Genomic DNA, 19,379 nt, shown 5'->3' on the forward strand with positions numbered 1-19,379 from the left:
TATTTGTCTATTTTTCTATAGTTACTAAGGTGATATTGCATATTTTAAAGTCATCTGCCTTGACATCTTTGAAACCCCCCCTCCCAAATATAAATGATAATTAACATTTTCTTTACAAGTTACAAGTTAATTAGAATTTGATTGATCGCTTAATCGGTTTGCTAAGCGATGTACAAAATTATTAAAAGAAAAGTGTGAATTACAAAAAGGACAAACCAAATGACAAAATTCTTAGAGACAAGACAAACTTGAGTTGGGAGGAAGGGGGGAAAAGTTACAATTCTATTTAGAAGAAAAACAAAAAAGGAAAAGAGCAAAAGGAAATGGGATAGTTAAAATTTAAAAATATTAAGCAAATCTAAAGTTCAAGTATTATAAGCATCTTTAAAAAGATAAGATTTTAACAATTTTTAAAGGAGGAGAGATCTTTTTCATTTTTAATATAATGTGGCAATGAATTCCACCACTGGGGGCCCATTACAGAGAACATATCGGATCTTCTCGTGCCTACTATTTTCAAAGAGGGTATAGATAAGAGATTTTGGAAAGATGACTTGAGTGGACGTATTGTCTTATGGGGTATTAACATTCTGGCTATGAATTGAGGTTCATTATAGGTTAGGGTTTTAAATATTAGCAGCATGAGCTTAAAAAGGATGCGATGATTGATAGGGAGCCAGTGAGAATCGATCAATAATGGCGTGACGTGGTCATATTTCTTAGCGTTATATATTAGTTTAATAGCTGTATTTTGGATAAGTTGAAGTCTTCTTTTTTCTTTTTGGGAGATGTTAAGTAGTAGTGAGTTGCAGTAATCCATTTTAGCTATAATCAGTGAATGTATCAGAATATTAATCGATTTGGGCTCAAGAAATTTGGCGATTGATCGTATTAAACGCAATTTATAAAAACATATTTTGACTATATTATTGATATGTTCGTGGAACAGTAGTTTATCATCGATTATTACCCCAAGAATTTTTAAGGTGGAAACGGACTCTAGTGAGATGTTATTTAGGACAAATGGGGTCTTCAAGCTTATGTCTTTTTTCCAAGTAAAGATCATGGATTTTGTTTTATGTTTAATGCTAATTTGTTTGAGTTAAGCCAGCTTTGTATTGTTTCAAGTTTTTTATTTATAGAGAGAATATCATTGTTTCCTGGGTCGAGAAGGTGAATAAGTTGGATATCGTCAGCATAAGAGAAGGAAGTAAAACCAATTGACTGACAGAGACTCAGTAATGGAGAGAGGAAGATGTTGAACAGAAGAGGTGATAGTATAGATCCTTGGGGAATCCCAAAAGATGAAGAATAAGGATTGGAGTATTCGTTATTGAACTTAACAAAAGAGTTACGATTGGAAAGATAAGACGTGAACCAATTAAGCATTTGGTCGCTAATACCTATCGATTCTAGCCGACTAAGAAGTAGATCATGGTCTATTGTATCGAATGCTGCGGATATGTCTAAGGAAAACAGAGCCACAGATTTGTGGTGATCTAAAAAATAATGAATATTAGTTATTAAGCCCGTCAGTGAATATTCGGTGCTGTGAAATTTACGAAAACCTGTTTGGTTGGGGTGTAAAGCATTGGTTGTTTCAATAAAGTCAGAAACCTGATTAAATATCAGTTTTTCTGTTAATTTGGCCAAAAAGGGGATATTGGCAATTGGGCGATAGTTTCTAGAGTCATCTGTACTAGTTTTGTGGTCTTTGAGTATCGGAGTGATGATGGCGGTTTTCCAAAGGGAAGGGACCGATGCAGTGAGTAAGCTTTTTAGGATGATTGAGTGAATATGTATAATGTGCTTTGTAGTTTTTTATGGTTACCATTATAAATTAATAAGATATTATGTGTACATGAAAAATGAATTGAAGAAATTGGGGGCTGGATTGGGGGTGGGGCTGGGACTGACCATTAATAGATGTTCCATTTTGATGAAAAAAATTAATAGTCACGTTATGAATCCCACTATGCATGCATAGGTGCTTTCCTGCTGGCCTCATAAGTGCAAGACCAGCAAGACCAGAAGCACTTCCAGACACACGCAGCACTGTACAATATATTAAAGAATTTAACTCCTAGGGCAGGTAGGAGGGTATGTGAAATTATTGGTCTGCTGTCCTTGGAGAACACTTACTACAAGTATGTACCGTTGCTTTCTCAGAGGACAAGCAGGCCAAGTGAATGTCACATGTGGGAAATCCCAAGCTACCAGGCTCACTGAAAAGAGTAGTAGGACAACAGGAACTCACAACACTTGAGTTCAAATATCAATTAGCCTGAAAACATTTGTACACAGTTTTGGAGATTCAGCCTGGAATAGAACAAAGTAGGCCTAGGGCAGGGGTAGGCAATTCCGGTCCTAGAGAGCTGCAGCCAGATCAGGTTTTCTGGATATCCACAATGAATATGTATGAGATGGATTTGCATGCACTGCCTCCTTGAGATGCAAGTTTATTCTCATGCATATTCATTGTGGATATCTGAAAACCTGATCTGGCTGCAGCTCTCTAGGACCAGAATTGCCTACCCTGGCCTAGGGGGTGGAGCTGGATTCTAGACCCTGAACAACTGTAGGATCAAACCAACTTCACATCAGGTTTTTGTTCCTGACAGTAGTGAGATGTGAATGTGTGGACTGAAGCCCACATTTGCAGCTTTACATATTTCTTCAATGGAGGTTGATCTCAGGCCACGGCTCTGACATTATGGGTCGTGAGATGACCTCGAGTTGGCCCAGCCTGAGCATAAGTGAAAAAGATGCAATCTGCTAACCAATTAGAAGTGGCGTGTTTACCAATGGCAACCCTCATTCTGTTGGGATAAAATAAAAAAGAAACCAAATGAGGTTCAGTATGGATAAGTGCAAGGTGATGCATGTCGGTAATAAAAATCATATGCACGAATACAGGATGTCTGGTGCTATATTCGGAGGAGAGCCCCCACGAAAGACTTGGGAGTACTTGTAGCCAAGTCAATGAAACCGTCCACGCAATGTGCGGTGGCGGTGAAAAGAGCAAACAGAATGATTAAGAAGGGGATCAACAAAAAGATCTGAAAAGGTTATCATGCCGTTGTACCGGGCCATGGTACGCCCCCCACCTGGAATACTGCATCCAACACTGGTCGCCGTACATGAAAAAGGACATAGTACTACACGAAAGGGTCCAGAGAAGAGCAACAAAAATGATAAGGGACTGGAGGAGTTGCCGTACATGAGAGGCTAGAGAAACTGGGCCTCTTCTCCCTTGAAAAGAGGAGACAGAGGGGACATGATCAAAATATTCAAGATAATGAACGGAATTGACTTAGTAGAAAAAAAGAGGTTGGTCATCCTCTCCGAGGTGAAGAGAACCAGAGGGCATTTGCTAAAGTTAAAAGGGAATAGATTCCTTACAAACATAAAGAAGTTCTTCTTCACCCAGAGGAGTGGTAGAAATTTGGAACGCTCTTCCAGAGGCTGTTATAGGGAAAGTCCCCTTCAGGGATTCAAGAAAAGGTTGGATAAGTCCCGCTGGAACAGAGCATAACAGTAATAACAATAACAATAATAACAGATTATATACCGCAGGACCGTGAAGTTCTAAGCGGTTTACAATGATTGAAAGGTGCTACAAAAACGAGTAGAAATTAACAAAGTTAAGAGCTAGAGATTAACAGCTCTAGAGATCGGTTATTGTGGAATAAGATTGTACAGGTCAGTTACCTAAATACTTCAGGAACAGATATGTTTTTAGGTGTTTCCTAAATTCCCCATAAGTAGTAAGCATAAGCAATTGTTCCAGATCTTTACCCCATAATGCTGCCTGATGTGAGAAAAGATGTTGATGATGTCTTTTAAATTTATATCTTCTAACCAGTGGAGAAACAAAATTCAAATGTGAGCTTCTCTTATGTCTGTTGATTGAGAAAGAGAAAAAGGTCAGTTATATATTTAGGGCCTGATTCTCTAAAAGTGCGTCCCGATTTTAGGCAGCTGTAGGCGTCCTACAGCTGTCTAATCAGCCAATCGGGATGCACGTTTTTTTTTTTTAAAAATGCTCCCAGGCAGGCCTGAAGGTGCTTCCGGGAGCCTAGGGAGACCCGCAAGATGCCTAAGCTCGTCTAAGGGCCTTAGGCGGGCCTTAGGCTGAACCTAGGCAGCCCTACGCGTCTCCCTAGTAGATGAGAAGCTTAAAAATGTAGGCCAGCAAAATACTGGTCTACATTGTAAGTAGGACGCCTGGCCGCTATACTTATCGCGGCCAAGGGATCTCTCTGCCGCTATAAGTATAGCGGGCCGTGGCCCCCTGACCGAGCGCCTGGCAGGAGGGTGCCCAAACCTCCTTCCCGAAGATGCACCCCCCTCCCCGACACTACCGACCGCCCCCCCCCTACCCCCGACATTACGATCGCTGGCAGGAGGGTGCCCAATCCCCTCCTGTCCAAAGACGCACCCTCCGACACTACCTACGCCCCCCCCGACTATTACAGATCTCCCCCACCCCGACATCTACCAATCGCTGGCAGGAGGGTGCCCAATCCCTCCCTGCCCCGAAGGACGCACCACTCCCAACACTACCGACCGCCCCCCCCCAACATTACCGATCTCCCCCCCCCGACAATATCGGTCGCTGGCAGGAGGGTGCCCCAATCCCTCCTGCCGAAGACGCACCCTCCCGGCGCTAACAACCCCCACTCCACCAAACCTGTTCTTACAGATGGGTCTTGCACGTCGAGCAAGCAGGCACGCCTCGTCGAAATGAGGCGGGCCCGCCCCCTTCCCGGCCCATCCCGCCGAAGCCTAAGGCCTGATTGGCCCAGGCTCTAGAAGCCTGGACCAATCAGGCCTTAGGCATAGCGGGTCCGCCCATCCCCACTTAATCTAAGGCCTGATTGGCCAATCAGACCTTAGACTTAGTAGGGATGGGCGGACCCGCTATGCCTAAGGCCTGATTGGTCCAGGCTTCTAGAGCCTGGGCCAATCAGGCCTTAGGCTTCGGCGGGATGGGCCGGGAAGGGGCGGGCCCGCCTCATTTCGACAAGGCGTGCCTGCTTGCTCGACGTGCAAGACCCATCTGTAAGAACAGGTTTGGTGGAGTGGGGTTGTTAGCGCCGGGGGGGTGCGTCTTTGGGCAGGAGGGATTGGGCACCCTCCTGCCAGCGACCGATATTGTCGGGGGGGGAGATCGGTAATGTCGGGGGGCGCGGTCGGTAGTGTCGGGAGGGTGCGTCTTCGGGCAGGAGGGATTGGGCACCCTCCTGCCAGCGACCGATATTTTCAGGGGGGGGGAGATCGGTAATGTCGGGGGGGCGGTCGGTAGTGTCGGGAGGGTGTGTCTTCGGGCAGGAGGGATTGGGCACCCTCCTGCCAGCGATCGGTAATGTCGGGGGTGGGGGGGGCGGTCGGTAATGTCGGGGGGGGCGGTCGGTAGTGTCGAGGAGGGGGGGTGCGTCTTCGGGGCAGGAGGTTTGGGGCACCCTCCTGCCAGCGATCGGTCAGGGGGCCACGGCCCGCTATACTTATAGTGGCAGAAAGATCCCTTGCCGCGATAAGTGTAGCGGGCCGTGTCTAGTTTAGGCCGATTCTGAATAGGACGCCTCTCCCGGGCGTTCTATACAGAATCAGGGCCTAGGTGTCTTGCGGGCCTCGCCTTCAATATAGGCGGCCTGCCTGGGGAGCATTTTTTTTTTTTTTTAAACGTGCATCCCGATTGGCTGATTAGACAGCTGTAGGACGTCTACAGCTGCCTAAAATCGGGACGCACTTTTAGAGAATCAGGCCCTTAGGGTCTAAACCGAATAGTACCTTAAAGCAATAACATCCAAACTTAAACTTCACACGTGCCTCCATCGGCAGCGAATGCAGAAGTTGGTAGGAAGGTGTTACACGATCGAACTTCTTCAACCCCAAAAATCAGCCTGACCACTGCATTTTGTACCAGTTGTAATTGCCACATATTCTTCTGGAAAATTGCCAAATGGGTGATATTACAGTAATCAAGTTGACTCAGTATAAGGGACTGTACCAGAATTCTAAATGATGAAACATCAAAATATGCTCTAATGGACCGAAGCTTCCAGAGAGCGAAAATAACCCTTTCTAACCAAGGAGTCCGCTTGGTCTTTCATGGTTAGGCTCTGGTCCAATGTTACACCCAATACCTTCATAGTAGATTGAACAGGATATCTGAGTTTATTGATGCACAGTGATGTTTTAGTGTCAAAGCAGGTATGACGAAGCTACAAAAAATTTTGTTTATTCTGAATTAAGCTTTAGTCTGAATTCAGTCATCTATTGCTCCATCAAATTTAGTACTTCTGTTGCCTTAGGAGTAACCTCCGAGAAAGAGTTAGCGAATGGGATAATGATCGTAAAATCATCTGCGTAACTAAATAATTTTGTCTCCAGCTGGGTCAAATGCGCTCCTAATGAAGACATGTAAACATTGAAAAGCAATGGGGATAATGGTGACCCCTGTGACATGCCAGATGGATTGCTCCAGGTATCAGAGAGATCGTAATTAAAACGTACTTGATAGGTATGGGACATAAGGAAACTCGAAACCAGTCTAACACCTCTCCTCTGATACCAAACCAGACTGAGTTTCATGCAAATGAGAGAACTGATCAAGATATTCCATCAACTGGGTATGTACCAATCCTTCCATGATTTTTACAATAAATGGAATGGATGCTACTGGTCCTTAGTTGGTTACTAATACTGATGATTCTTTACGAATTTTTGGAATTGGGGTTATTATAATATGACCATTATTAGTGAGGAATTTTCCATTTTTTAAGTTATTGGTTAAATAATTCAGCAAAAATAGTTTAAAGTCTAATGGAGCTGCTTTCATAATTTCTGGGGGACACGAGTCCAAAACACAGTATAATTTAGAGTACTTGTTATATAATTTGCTATAATTATTCCATTCTAAATCTTGAAAGGAACTCCAAATCATGTCCGCTAATAATGCTAGACGCAAATAGGGCACTGGTCTTTGACCTAAGGGCCGCCACGTTGAGTGGACTGCTGGGCATGATGGACCACTGGTCTGACCCAGCAGCGGCAAATCTTATGTTACTTACGTCTGGGCTAATACAGCACAATGTGAATCATGGCTCCGCGGTCTTGCCTTGAGTTTCAGCAGTCTTTCCTATAAGGGAAATTGGGAGGTGATGCAAACATATCCAGCATTTAGAAATACACAACTCCGTGTGGCATTTTCCCGAGGTAGGAACTTTGTCAAATGCTTTTTGAAAATCCAGATACACAGTATCGAATGGCTCACCTTTAACTACATGTTTATTCACCCCTTCAAAGAAACGTAGTAGATTGATGAAGCAAAATTTCCCTTGATTATATCCATGATGGCTTCGTCTCATTAATATATGCTTATGTATATGCTCTAGGAATTAGGTAATATTTTAAAGATAAATTGCAATTTACTAGCAATAGCCCTGCAAGTTCATGCTTCAGTTCTATCAGTGCTCTGGAATGTATACCATCTGGTCCAGGTGATTTGCTACTCTTCAGTTTCTCAAAGTGCCCTATTACTATGGTTGCAGTTGAAGCAGGCCATTCAGAAGGGATTCACTGATTGGCGAAATAAAAAAAAAAAAAAAATCAGTATAGCTTGTCGGGCCTATGCTTCCAGACAGATTTGCTAGGGTATTAGGCAGCTAAGAGGTATAAATTAATATCTTAGCATCTGAATAAAAAACCTAAAACTAGTCTAAAAGACATTTGGAGCATTGAGATAAAGCAACAAATTTCTGCTACTCAATGGCCACGGATTTGGACTTGGAGGATGAGATGTACAGAGTCAGCATCTATGAGACAGACTTAGTTTATTCTGTTATATAGAATTTTCTTGACTCCTGTTCATTTGCAAAAGTTAGATAGTTCTAAGTCTAATAGATGCTGGCACTGTCATCTTGATATAGGGGTACTGGATCATCTGCTGTTCTACTGTCCCTTGATCTCAAATTTTGGAAACAAATCAATATGATATGGGGTCAAATCAATATGATATTGGAAGTCCCATTATCATTGTCGTATGATATAGGGCTCCTTTTACTAAGCTGAGCTAGCGGTTTTAGCGCGCACTAGACGCTAACGTAACGCGTCCAATCAATGTAAATAAGAATAGATTGCTTCTCATCACGACAGGAGTTGTTATGCAGCTAATTACAAAATGCATGTTGGTATCAAAAATCCCACACACAAATACAAGATGTCCAGGGCAATACTAGGAGAGACCCCCCAGGAAAGAGAGCTGGGAGTACTGATCGACAAGTCAATGAAGCCGTCTGCACAATGCGCAGCGGCAGCGAAAAGGGCGAACAGAATGCTAGGAATGATTAAGAAGGGGATCACGAACAGATCAGAGAGGGTTATCATGCCGCTGTACCGGGCTACGGTACGCCCTCACCTGGAATACTGCGTCCAGCACTGGTCACCATACATGAAGAAGGACATGGTACTACTCAAAAGGGTCCAGAGAAGAGCGACTAAAATGGTTAAGGGGTTGGGGGAGTTGCCGTACAGTGAGAGATTAGAGAAGCTGGGCCTGTTTTCCCTTGAAAAGAGGAGGCTGAGAGGAGACATGATCGAAACATTCAAGATAATGAAGGGAATAGACTTAGTGGATAAAGACAGGTTGTTCACCCTCTCCAAGGTAGAGAGAACAAAAGGGCACTCTCTAAAGTTAAAACGTAAGGAAGTTCTTCATCACCCAGAGAGTGGTGGAGAACTGGAATGTTCTCCCGGAGTCTGTTATAAGGGAAAACACGCTCCAGAGATTCAAGACAAGGTTGGACAAGTTCTTGCTGAACCAGAACGAACGCAGGTATGGCTGGTCTCGGATAGGGCATGGATTTTCGACCTGGGGGCCGCCGCATGAACGGACTGCTGGGCGCGATGGACCACTGGTCTGACCCAGCAGAGGCAATTCTTATGTTCTTAAAAAAAACTGGAAAAATTGGGCGAGAATAAATTATAACTTTTGGTGGGAAACCTTTTGTCAAAGTTTATAAGTTTGAACGTATGAATTTGATACAATTGGGACACTATAATAAATTCAAAGAAATTTGGGATCCATTAGCAAAATTTTGTGCGACTTGATTATTAGTATTACCTTTGATTTCTGATTTAATGTTATACACATCCAGGAAGGGAGGGAGGGAGGGAGGGAGGGGGGTGATATGGACTTATTTTATCATTTGATGATAATGAATGCTGTTTATTGTATCAGTCGTTTATCTGTTGCACTTTTTTTTGGCTTTTTAAAAATAATAAAGAATATTTTTTTTTTTTAAAGTGCCCTATTACATCTTCCAGTGTTAGAGATTTGTTTCCATTTCTCTGACTCACCAGCATCAAATACTATTTTTGGCACTGGTATCTCCCCACATGTTCCTCAATAAAGACCGAAGCAAAGAATTCATTTAATCTCTCCACTATGGCCTTGTCTTCCCTGAGTACCCCTTTACCCCTTAGTCATCTTTACACCCTATGTATAAATTTCTTTCCAATAGCCAATAGGTTGGAAAGAATAAAAAATGATAAACCAAACAAAGCTCATCAAATCTGAAGAGGAACAAAATGTGTTTGGTACCGGAAAGTTACCTCAGAATACTAAAATTCAGCCACCCTGGGCCACATTTTAAGAAAATACACAGAGAAAGAAGATACTGTGTGCTCTGTACTAAGGTTCTAGCAAATTCTATGCACATTTCCTGTGTCATAAACAGGAGCATGACTAAACTGTGCATATCTATCCACTGCAGAGAAACCAGTCTCTGAACTCCATCATATATCTATACATACTGCACAGCGAATACATTTCACCATAGGGAGCAATACACATATCTACTTTCTGACATGCCAGCAAACCCCTTCAAGTAGCTAGACCATGAGTTAGTAAAGCAACCATTCATGACAGACACTATTAGGATGGATAACACAAGAAAATAAATCTTACAACTCCAAGGAGAGACATTCTGTTCATTTCAAACTACAGTAAATAAAAAATACTGCCTTTAAGTGCTTTGGCTTTATTTGCGGTTACTGTGCTTACCAATTTTTTTCTATTACTTTCAGTCAAGCAAAGTGATTACTTGAAATAGCTGTAAATATGAATTGCGATTTAAGACTTCGATATTAGCTCCCTGAAAAATGGTTTCATATTAAGAGCTGGAAGACAAATGCTGGCAAGTCATGTGGAAAAAAAACCCACTTCAGCACATTTTGTCCGACTGCCCTACGAGTAGATCCTTCTAAGGATTTGTTGTAAGCACCTCTTCACAGATACTGCTGGTACTTTTGTCCCCAAAGATCTTAGACTGGTACAATTAGGGAGACCTCAGGATGGCATTCCTAGCCTCAGTTGGATCCTCTCAAATTATAGCTTTTAATACTGGCTAGGCTTGCAATTGCTCATAACTTGCAATCTTTCTTATTTTCTTTCCTTATTTAGATAACACAGAAGTTCACAGTTAAAGAATAAGAAAGAAAAATTCAAACACGTTAAGTTATTTATTTTTGTTCTACACAAAGAACAGCTAATATCCACTGTCAAACTGCACTGGAATTCCACTAGAAATGAAGATGGCAATGGGGCCTCTGTCATGTCCAGAAATATTGTAACACTGGTGTATAAAGTAGATGTCTGTCTGTCTGATTTTTTTTCTTTGTCTCTCTCTCCTTGGCGCTGTCTGTCTGTCATTCTTTCTGTCTGTGTCCTTCCCTGGCCCCCTGCCTGTCTGTATTTCTCTGTTGCGCCATGCCTGCCTGTCTCTCCGTGGCCCCCATCCTAAGTCCATAATGTCCCATCCTATGTCCTTAGTGCCCTCAGAGCCGCTTTCCTATGTCCTTAGTGTCCCATCCTATGTCCTTAGTGCCCTCAGTGCCTCCTATATTCTTAGTGCCCTCAATGCCTCCTTCCTATGTCCTTAGTGCCCTTTTCTATGTCCTTAGTGCTCTCAGTGCCTCCTATGTCCTTAGTGCCCTCAGTGCCTCCTAGGTCCTTAGTGCCCTCAGTGCCTCCTAGGTCCTTAGTGCCCCCAGTGCCTTCTTCCCATGTCCTTAGTAGCCCTTCCTACGTCCTTAGTGCCCCCACTGTCTCCTTCTCATGTCCTTACTGCCCCCAGCGCCTCTGTCCTGTGTCCTTAATGCCCCCAGTGCTTCCTATGTCCTTAGTGCCCTCAGTTCCCCTTCTTATGTCCTTAGTGTCCCCAGTGCCTCCATCCTATGTCCCTCTCACTGCCTTGCAGACTTTGTCCCCCCCCCACACACCCCACCCAAAGCCAGCCTGCCTGCCTCCCTCCCTCCCATTCCCACATTCAGTAGAACCCGGCATTTTTCTATTCCTCCCTCCCCCTGTGCAGTAGAACTGTTGAGCAGCATGTTTCCATCTCCTCCCCCTCCTGCCTGTACCACCACCATGCAGCAGACCCCATTGGTCCTCCCATCCGACCCTCCCACCGTGAGATGACCTACAAACCTCCCGGCTCCAGCAGCGTCTGCAGCATTCTAAACACACTGCTTCGTGGCCTTCTACTGCCCGTGATTTCCTCTGCCGCGTCTCTGTCTAGATGTCATCAGGGTCGTCTCGCGGTAGGAGGGTCGGATGGAAGGGTCAACGGGGGGTACGGTGCGCCGGGGGGGGGGGTGATGACGATGAACTGCCTTACAGTGAGTGAGGGGGGAGTCAAAGCGTGCATACGCACTCCTGCCGGCCAGGGACCTACAGATCACGCAGTTAGGAGTGCGCATGCGCGCTTAGCGTTTTATTATTATAGATAGTAAATGACGGCAGATAAAGACCCAAATGGTCCATCCAGTCTGCCCAACCATACATGCTCCATGTACTACAGTAACAAGAAACTGGACAAGGAAATGGTCACTCTGCTTCCCTTGGGTGGCTTGTCTTCCCTGACAGGAAGGGAAGTCAGGACAAGGAAAAAAGGGCAGATGTCCAAGCCCTGGAGTGTGTCATTTTAAATTAAAAAACTACTTTGTGTGTGGCAGTTAGGGATTAGCCAATTCTAACCCCCTCTTTTACTAAGGTGCGCTAACCGATTAGCACGCGCTAAACGCATCCATAGACTAACATGCATGCGTTAGCGTTTAGCACGCCCTAAATCGATTAGCGCACACTAATCAGTTAGCGCACCTTAGTAAAAAGAGGGCCCATATAGCTGAAAAAAAAAAAAGTGGCAGATTTTAATTCTGATACCTCCTCCTAGCAATGGCACACCCTCCTGCTTCAACCTTTTAGGCTGCGATTGTCAGGTTGTCTCATTAGTGACCACCGAATGCTCAAATGTTAGGTTTTAATTGATGTAAACCGTTTAAGTTTTCTTGTAAACGGTATAAAAAAGTTTTAAATAAATAATAAATCACAGTGGATCATCACTAGCCAATTCAAAATTGTTAATTGACTTTTCAGTGTAAAAGTGTAGCCATATAATTTCTGTTCAGCTGATGAAGTTCGAAAACGTGTAGGCACGAGATCGCTGAAAGTCAGCCAGTGGGTCACTGACCAAGAGAGAAGGCTATACCAACTAGTCACATGGCAGGAGCACAAAAAGGTCTTTGCAAGATTTGAAGTGAATTAAAGTAACCTTGAGAGAAAGGAACGCTCAATTAGTTATACGGTGAAGAGCTCCAGAATTTTTTAATGTTAACAGATCAGGTATTCTATAAGGTTTGATTCCCACTAAACGTTAAAGCCACTATATTGTCCATTAATTTTGTTAAAAGGTGAGAGTGGGAGATGTTTTATTCTGGTTTTCTTTTTCCAAATGTACTACTGTAATACAGTTCATTATAGACACTGCAGCAAACCTGACATATAATGGAATTATCCAATAGGACCCAAACAGTAATACCCCTACCTATGAACAGGCAATATTGTAAATACTGTAACAGGCACAACAACATCTATACTGCCAAAACTGGGAAGTTAGAATATTCCAACATGGCAAACTGCAATAAAGGCTAAAGCAGCAAATTGATTTAAAGAAAGAAAAATATAAATGATTTCAAAACTAATCTAGTGAACTGCTAAGCAGGTTGTATATAAATTTTTTAAAAAAGCAAACATATTAGGATCTAAAACTGGAGAGCTAAAATACATGATATAATGACCTGCTGATAAAAGGATAACTCATGGGACACTGATATGAAGATAGAAATTGCATTAATTATACCCCATTCAGACTTCACTAGCACCAATGTTTCTCTTAATGTAAAATAATGACTATCCCTCCCTTTTACAAAACCGAGAAAGCGGTTTTTAGCTCAGGCTGGCACGCTGAATGCTCTGAGCTGCTCCCGATGCTCATAAAGCATTCAGTGCGCTGGCCTGTGCTAAAAAAAAACGCTTTTGTGGTTTTGTAAAAGAGGTGGGGGGTGTATATAGAGAAATTAGTTCTTGCCTGATAATTTTCAGATCAACCCCAGACACTTGAGGATTGTGTCCATCTACCAGCAAGTGGGAGATAGAGAGAATGCCACAACTCTATCATATAGACCCCTTTGCAGCAGCCTCATTTCCAGTATCAGAGCAGTAAACCAAGAAATACTTTGAACATTCTCTAATTCTGTAAAAGAACAAAAATTCCCAAAACTAGACTATGTCTTACCAGTCTACACTGAAAAGAGAAAGGAAACAATGGGCACTCCCTTCTCTTTTTTTTTCTTCTTCTTTTGAGTAACCAACTCTGCCTACAACTCGCTGCTCCCATCAAATACATCCTGAACCCATGCCAGGGCAGGCCTCTGGATTGATCTGTTAGGTCTAATGGAAAGAAAATTATCATCAAGTAAGAACTAATTTCTCCTTAATCTGTCCCAAAGATCATTACAGTTACTTGTGGAATACAAGCAGTCCTCAAGTTGGAAGGAACCTGGCAACCCTGGCCACAAACACCAAGGCTCCAAATGCAGAGTCCTCACAAGCTGCAATACCCAACTAGTAATGCCTAACAAAGGTATGAATCGATGACTAAGTGACAGACCGGCCAATCTCCTCAATCAAAATCGACTGCAATTCTGCCCAGGATGAAGACTTCGCCTTGGTAAAATGCAATCTTACCAACAAAGGCGGTGATATAGCAGCACTAGAAAAGGTTCAAAGAAGAGTGACCAAGATGATAAAAGGGATGGAACTCCTCTCGTATGAGAAAAGACTAAAACGGCTAGGGCTCTTCAGCTTGGAAAAGAGAAAGCTGAGGGGAGATATGATTGAAGTCTACAAAATCGTGAGTGGTGTAGAACGGGTACAAGTAGATCCATTTTTTTTTTTTTTACTGCAGCAAGATTTACAAAGACTAGGGGACACTCGAAGAAGTTACAGAGCAATACTTTTAAAACCAATAGGCGGAAATATTTTTTCACTCAGAGAATAGTTATATATAGTTATGCTCTGGAACATGTTACCAAAGGATGTGGGAAGAGCAGTTAATATAGCTGGTTTTAAAAAAAAGTTTGGATAAATTCTTAGAGAAAAAGTACCTAGTCTGCAGTTGAGACAGACATGGGGAAAGCCACTGGATTGGTGGCATGGAATGCTGCTACTATTTTGATTTTTGCCAGGGACTTGCGACTTGGGTTGGCCTTCGTGAAGACTGGTTACTGAGCTAGATGGATCATTGGTCTGACCCAGTAAGGCTATTCTTATGTTCACCACAGGAGCCCCTTAGAATGAAATCTGGTGTCTCTTGTTTGGAAGAGCACAGCTTTCCTGGTACTCCACCAAGAGTACAGTTTTCAGTACTTTAAACACAACATCCCACATATTTACAAGTCAGTATCTACTTCAAACTAAAACCAATTTTAATCACACCTTATGAGTTTATCATATTGGGCAGACTGGATGGATCATACAGATCTTTATCTGCCACCATCTACTACAGGGGTCTCAAAGTCCCTCCTTGAGGGCCGCAATCCAGTCGGGTTTTCAGGATTTCCCCAATGAATATGCACGAGATAAGAACATAAGAACATAAGAAATGCCTCTACTGGGTCAGACCCGAGGTCCATCGTGCCCAGCAGTCCGCTCACGCGGCGGCCCAACAGGTCCAGGACCTGTGCAGTAATCCTCTATCTATACCCCTCTATTCCCTTTTCCAGCAGAAAGTTGTCCAATTCCCTCTTGAACCCCAGTACCGTACTCGAACCCCAGTACCGTACTCTAAGTGCTTTCAATGCATATTCATTGGGGAAATCCTGAAAACCCAACTGGATTGCGGCCCTCAATGAGGGACTTTGAGATCCCTGATCTACTATGATACTATGACCTAAGTAAATTTATAGTCATTAATGGTAAACACTTATATTTTAAATTACTTTTAAAGCAAAATGGGGGGGGGGGGTAAAATATTAGGTGCTTTCCAGGTCACTGTTATTAATGTACATTAAGCTTCTCCAGAAGATAAAATAGCACATTGCAAAACACAGGGTGCGACAAGAAATCTGGTAACTCTGAACATTCGCTTTTCCCAACGTCCTAGAAAAATATCTTAATTTCACATATCCAAATCATTCAACAAATAGAATACTGTTATTTAAAAACCCATCTGGAAAAAGTGGATTTACTGCAATGAGGCAACATACCTGCAGCTTCAAGTAAAGCTTCTAATCTAGCTTGCGTTTCTGGATCTACAGTTCGTAAGTCTGCCCCATCAGCAGTGCTGGACAAAAGCAATTTGGAAGCAGTCTCCAACATTGGGTTTTCTAAGTCGTCCTGGTCCAATATAAAGGATTCCACCTGTGAAGGGAAAAAGCACTTTATTGACAAGAGTACTGTACACACAGAAATAAGATACCGTCACTGCACAAATGGTTGCTTCAGATCTACAGAAATGAGTATTAGTGGAAATTTTAAGCATCAAAGTATGGAGTATTAAGAAAAAGATTCCCACTTCTCTAAACAAACTTTCAAGCATATGCCAACATAATTAGAGTTCAAATAAAAGAACTGTCTTCTCATTCAAATTGGTAACCAAACTTCAGGATTGCAACCGTCACGTTTGAAAGTCACTCAGAGGTATAGAGTTCTTCAAGAAGAGAGTTGCGCCCTCTAGTGATGAACCAAAGTATATTTTTCAGTCGTTGCAACTTTATTAGTTCTGGTTACGCTCCAAGTTTGATTACAAAAGTAAATAAATAAATAAATGTCTTTACAGTCTTTCAAACACTTATTTATTTACTTTTGTAATCAAACTTGGAGCGTAACCAGAACTAATAAAGTTGCAACGACTGAAAAATATACTTTGGTTCATCACTAGAGGGCGCAACTCTCTTCTTGAAGAACTCTATACCTCTGAGTGACTTTCAAACGTGACGGTTGCAATCCTGAAGTTTGGTTACCAATTTGAATGAGAAGACAGTTCTTTTATTTGAACTCTAATATTTTTCTGACTTCCACTAATATTTAACTATTAGTACCCCAGTGACATTATAAAGAAATTATGCCAACATAATGGCATGTTCCTGCAGTTTCACACACCACGACACAGCAGGAGGTTGGTAGCTCCTACTAGTCACAACTAGGGAAGTGTGAAACTTTATAGTGTGAAAACAAGTTATTTTGCTGGCATTAAGGTGTTAGGTTTATAGCATTCCATCAGAGAAACTATTCAGTGTATACAACAGTGTCTCGCAAAGTATTGGGAGCCGAGGTATACTAAACAGCGGGCCGCGGCTGGAGGGCACCTGGAAGTGCACGGACGTTGATGCTCGAAGGCCCTGCAGAGTCTCTGAGCCACCAGTGGGAGATGGGGGGGGGGGGTGCTCAACAGGAGAGTCACGGAGAGGAGGCGAGGCGCCAGTTGACTTGTCTACAGGACAAGCTTCTCTCCGCAAGAGACACATTCTGTAGGCCGGTGCAGGCGACTAGCAGCACAACCACAGCTTGCGATTCACTTCTCTGTAAGTATTGTGCAGGTACTGCAGTCAGGTAAGAGTATTCTGTGAATATTTCTCCAAGGCGTTATTATTAAATAACAAGTAGAAATTGGAAGGCACTTTCACAGCATCTATTTCAAGTTTCAAGTTTATTTATAAAATTTGATTAATCGCCTATTCCAGGTTCTAGGCGATGTACATCAGCAATTACAAAATTATATATATTTATAACAATTTAAGACACATTAAAATATCCGAAGTATACGTAACATAACTAGACAAACTTGAAAACAATAGGTAAGATGAGGAGTAGAAATACATTTCAATATAATAGAAACATTTAAGGATAAAAACAATGGGGAAAGGTAGGGGATTTTAAAATGATTGAAAAAGTTAGAAAATAAAATATAAAAATCAATTAATCACTAAAAGCATTTTTAAAAAGAAATCCTTTAAGATTACTCTTAAATTTATCTAAAATTCTTTCTTCTCTCAAATAGATCGGCAAAGCGTTCCAGGCTAGAGGGGCTGTAACTGAGAAAATAGTCTGTCGTCGTGTGCCTATAACTTTTAACGATGGGACAACTAATAAATGTTGATCAGTTGATCGTAATACTCTTGAAGTTTTATAGGGAATTAAGAATTTATAAATAAAAGCTGGAGTCTTTGATGTTATTGATTTAAAGGTAAGCAGGTTTAATTTAAGTAGACAATCCTTGCGTTATAAAAAATAGCAGTATATGAGTGAAGGAGTCGCTTGAACAGTTAGTGCAGTGCCCCGAGAACCTGGGGAACAGGATTCAATTAGCAGGATAAGGAAGATGGCGGCGAGGTTAACTGGAACCATCCACAGAGACAAATCACCCCACTTCAGAGTGTCCACTAGAGGAAAGGAGGGTAAAACCAAACAAAACTTTATCTTTTACGAGTCCACTTCTATTGGACTTACTTGTTTTTAACCCCACCCTTTTTTTCTATCTTTAATATCTTGCTTTTCTTTCATCATTGTAGTTCTTCCCTTCTTTTCCACTCGTATCTGTACGTCATTGTTTTTTATCTAATCATGTATGTTTATTTTGTTAAAGTTAAATTATATTATCTGTTTCTGCCCTATTTTAAAATGTAAAACCACCTTGATATAAATGATAAGGTGTTATATCAAAATTTTAATAAACTTAAACTTGAAACTTAAAGGGTCTCAAAAACCCGCTTGATTAAACACATTAACACGTAATATCAAGACTTCATGGGTTAATCATTGGCCCTTGTTACCACCTCCTCCTTAAATGTGTTTGCTTAACACTTGCTGATATTAACTTGTTATATATATATATATATATAAAACTCTCAATAAAACATCACAACAGGGGCAGGCTAGTGATTCTGCACATTAAAGATAATTGAAAATACTTACTGTTGTGATGTTTTATTGAGAGTTATATATATAACAAGTTAACAACAGCAAGTGTTAAACAACACATTAAGGAGAAGGTGGTAACAAGGGCCAATGATTAATATTCTAACCCATAAATAATAATAACTTTATTCTTTTATACCGCCATAACCAAAAGTTCTAGGCGAGTTACACTAAAGAGCTGGACGATCAGTGAAATACAATAATATAGTAAAAAATATAAATATTTGTAAAATAGAATTTCAATAATGAAACTCACTAAGTAATAAACTTATCGAACAAAGCGGTCTTAATTAATTTCCGAAAACTGCAATAGGATAACATAGCTTGCTGAATACATTTACCTAACCAAGATTGTTGCCTACCAGCTTGAAATGCTAGGGTCCTATCTAAGAAGATCTTATATCTACACCCATTAATTTTTGGATAAGCAAATAAGTAGAAGTTGCTAGTTTCTCTTGATGGTCTATGCAACACAAAATTAGGAAAAAAGGTAAGCTGGAGACAATCCCGATATCAGCTTAAAGCAGATACAGGAAAATTTGAATAATACTCTTGCCTCCAAAGGAAGCCAAGGAAGTAAATGATAATATGGACTAATTTGGTCATTGTTTTTTAAACCAAAAATCAATCAAAAGCTGTATTCTGAATTATCAATTTCCTTAGATTTTTTTTTGGGGTGCTCCTAAATAGATGTTACAATAGTCTAAAATAGATAAAACTAATGCCTGCACCAATAGTCTGAACGATAAAGGATCAAAATATTTTTTTATGGTTCTTAATTTCCACAATGTAAAAAAGCATTTTTGTACCACTAAGTTCGTGTGTTCTGCTAGTGTTAAATGTCGGTCTAGGAGTATGACTCCCAGAATTTTGCTAGATTTAATAATCGGGTAGTCATGACCATTAAGATGAAGCAATGAGTTTGTTATTTTGTCATTGGAACTAGCCAAGAAAGGTTTGGTCTTTTCCGTATTGCGTTTCAGTTTGAAATTAATTGTCCACTGTTCTATCTGAGTCATAATAGAAGATATCTGGTTTAAAATTTCAGTGGTAAAAT

The 19,379-nt window shown here is 41.5% G+C and overlaps 1 protein-coding gene across 1 annotated transcript in view; it reads right to left on the reverse strand.

The window, feature by feature from the left end:
- Positions 1–19,379, reverse strand: part of ANKRD17 (ankyrin repeat domain 17) — a 291,925-nt gene that overhangs the window by 238,288 nt on the left and 34,258 nt on the right. Inside the window, 1 exon segment of the mRNA XM_033961546.1 lies at positions 15,613–15,766. Coding sequence (XP_033817437.1) covers positions 15,613–15,766 — 154 coding nt within the window.

The sequence above is a fragment of the Geotrypetes seraphini genome, chromosome 1, assembly GCF_902459505.1.
Source record: "Geotrypetes seraphini chromosome 1, aGeoSer1.1, whole genome shotgun sequence".
NCBI classification, from domain to species: Eukaryota; Metazoa; Chordata; class Amphibia; order Gymnophiona; family Dermophiidae; genus Geotrypetes; species Geotrypetes seraphini.